Raw genomic sequence first — 2,948 nt, forward strand, 5'->3', positions numbered from 1 at the left:
AAATAGTCACAGAGCCCCCTCAGATTCAAGGGGAAAAAGACAAACCTCATTCTTCAGTGGGGACTAGCAGAGATTTTATGGCCATCTTTTACCTACCACAGGAGGTTACTGGTAACTAAATAAATGAACAAAAATATGCAAAATGTACTATGTAATACAAATAAAATTAAACTATGTGGCCATGTACACTGCAATAACCTTTGACTAACCCAGCAATTCCCATCTGAATGAACACCAAATATGAAAGATTTTTAATAACTCAAGCAAGCTAATATGAACTCAAGATGCTACTTGCCAAGTTTTCATATTTGTTTTGACTCTCCTATTATATGTATTTTTTCTTAACTTTGAAATGCTTATTTACTTATGAAACCTACTTCTCATTTGCACATTACATCAATCCACTGAATGTTGTGTCCTCCCCAAATTCACATGTTGAACCCCTAACCCCCAGTGCAATGGTATTTGAAGGTGGGGCCTTTGGAAGGCAATTAGATTTAGATGAGGTCATGTCATGTATTAGTTCGTTTCTATTGTTTGTAACAAAATACACAGAACTGGGTATTTTATAAAGAAAACAAAATTTATTGCTTACAGTTCCTGAGGCTGGGAAGTCCAGGGAACACAGCTTTGGACGTTCTTGATGGTGGTGACAGTGATGGCAGAGTATCTCATTGTGAAAATGGCAGGGCAGAGAGACTAACCTCCTCCTTCACCCCCCTTTTAAAGCCCTCCAAATCATGTCCATGACCACCATTTTTTATACATTCAGTACAGCATGGTCCTATAATTTAATTACCTCTTCAAGGCCCCACCTTTCAATTACCATAATANTGCAATAACCTTTGGCTAACCCAGCAATTCCCATCTGAATGAACACCAAATATGAAAGATTTTTAATAACTCAAGCAAGCTAATATGAATTCAAGATGCTACTTGCCAAGTTTTCATATTTGTTTTGACTCTCCTTGTATATGTATTTTTTCTTAACTTTGAAATGCTTATTTACTTATGAAACCTACTTCTCATTTGCATGTTACATTAATACACTGAATGTTGTGTCCTCCCCAAATTCACATGTTGAGCCCCTAACCCCCAGTGCAATGGTATTTGAAGGTGGGGCCTTTGGAAGGCAATTAGATTTAGATGAGGTCATGTCATGTATTAGTTCGTTTCTATTGTTTGTAACAAAAAACACAGAACTGGGTATTTTATAAAGAAAACAAAATTAATTGCTTACAGTTCCTGAGGCTGGGAAGTCCAGGGAACACAGCTTTGGAAGTTCATGATGGTGGTGACAGTGATGGCAGAGTATCTTATTGTGAAAATGGCAGAGCAGAGAGACTGACCTCCTCCTTCACTCCCCTTTTAAAGCCCTCCAAATCATGTCCATGACCACCATTTTTAATACATCCACTACAGCATGGTCCTATAATTTAATTAACTCTGCAAGGCCCCACCTTTCAATTACCATAATAGGATTTCCCACTCTCAACAGTTACAGTGGGGATCAAGTTTTGGGGGGCATTCGACCCAAGGTATTCTACCCCTGACCCCCAAAACTCATGTCCTTTTCACAAACAAATACATTCATTCCATCCCCAAAGTCTTCACTTGTTTTAACTCAAAAGCCCAAAGTTCAAAGTCCCATCTGTGAAATCAATACAAGTTATCTACTTCCAAGATAAAGCATAGGGTACATATTCCCATTCAAAAAGGGAGAAATAGGCAAAAGAAAGGGGTAACAGGTCCCAAACAAGTCTGAAACCCAGCAGGGCAAGCATTAAATCTCAGAGCTGGTGAATCATGTACCTTGACTCCATGTTTGACCTTCTCTGTACACTGGTATGGGGGTTGGGTCCCCAAGTCCTCGGGTAGCTTTGCTTCTGTGGCTTTCCCAGTCTGAGTCCACGCTTCAGCTCTCTCAGGCTGGCACTGCATGCCGATAGCTCAACAATTCTGGGGGCTCCATGGCAGTCCTGCCTCCATGGCTCCAACAGGCAAGGCTTTGGTGGGGTTTTTCTGCAGCAAATCTGACTCCACATTGCCTCTTGGCATCGCTCTAGCAAAGGCTGTCTGCAGTGAATCCACCCCTGCAATAGATCTCTTCCAGCGCCCATAGGCTTTTCCATACATCCTTTTGAAATCTGAGTGGAGGCTTCCAAGCCTTCCCAGCTCTGGCATCATACAAGCCTGCAGACCTAACACCAGGTGGATACTGCCAAGGCTTCTGGCTTGTGTTTTCCAAAGCTGCGAGTGCAGCCACACATGAGGCCAATTTAGCCATGGCTGGAGCAGCCAAAGCAGCTGGGGTGCTGGTGTGGGGAGCAGCATCCCAAGGTGGTCCTGGGCAGTGAATCCATGGAGGGCACCTCAGGCCTGTTCCCTGAGACCAATCTGTCTGCCTAGGACTTCGGGCCTATGATGGAAGGGTTGGCCTCAGAGCCTTCTGAAATGCCTTCAGAGCCTCTTCCCCTTCTCTCAATAATCCCTTTCTTTCCTACTAATCTCCTTAGCACCACTGAATCTTTCTTCTGAAAATGCTCTCTGCTTCTCTCACACATGGCCAGGCTGCACATTTTCTGAATCTTTCTGCTCTTCTTCTCTTTCAACTTCTGGCTTTTCCTTGTGCCTTTGCCGCCATAACTCAGCGTAAGCTGTAGCAAGTAACCATGCAGCTTCCTGAGTGCTTTGCTGCTTAGAAGTTTCTTCCACCAAATACCCTGGCTCACAACTCTTAAGTTCCAACTTTCACAAAATCCTAGGGCATGGACACAATGCAGCCAAGTTCCTTTCCAGTTCATAGCAAGGTTGTGCTTTGCTCCAGTTTCCAATAAGTCCCTTTTCATTTACATCAGAGATCTTCTCAGAATTGTCTTTGTTATGGAAATGGACTCAGCAAGGAAGCAGCTGGCACTCAGAGGGTCGGAGACTCAGGTATTTTATTA

At 43.0% G+C, this 2,948-nt stretch overlaps 1 protein-coding gene across 1 annotated transcript in view; it reads right to left on the bottom strand.

The window, feature by feature from the left end:
• The window catches only part of LOC103602182, a gene marked incomplete at its 3' end in the record, with an annotated part of 161,050 nt that extends 159,109 nt beyond the window's left edge, over positions 1-1,941 (bottom strand). The window contains 1 exon segment of the mRNA XM_008586599.1: positions 1,813-1,941. Within this exon segment, the coding sequence (XP_008584821.1) occupies positions 1,813-1,941 (129 nt within the window).
• Positions 1,942-2,948: the final 1,007 nt, after the last annotated feature.

This window comes from Galeopterus variegatus, unplaced genomic scaffold, assembly GCF_000696425.1.
Source record: "Galeopterus variegatus unplaced genomic scaffold, G_variegatus-3.0.2 Scaffold4040, whole genome shotgun sequence".
Lineage (NCBI taxonomy): Eukaryota > Metazoa > Chordata > Mammalia > Dermoptera > Cynocephalidae > Galeopterus > Galeopterus variegatus.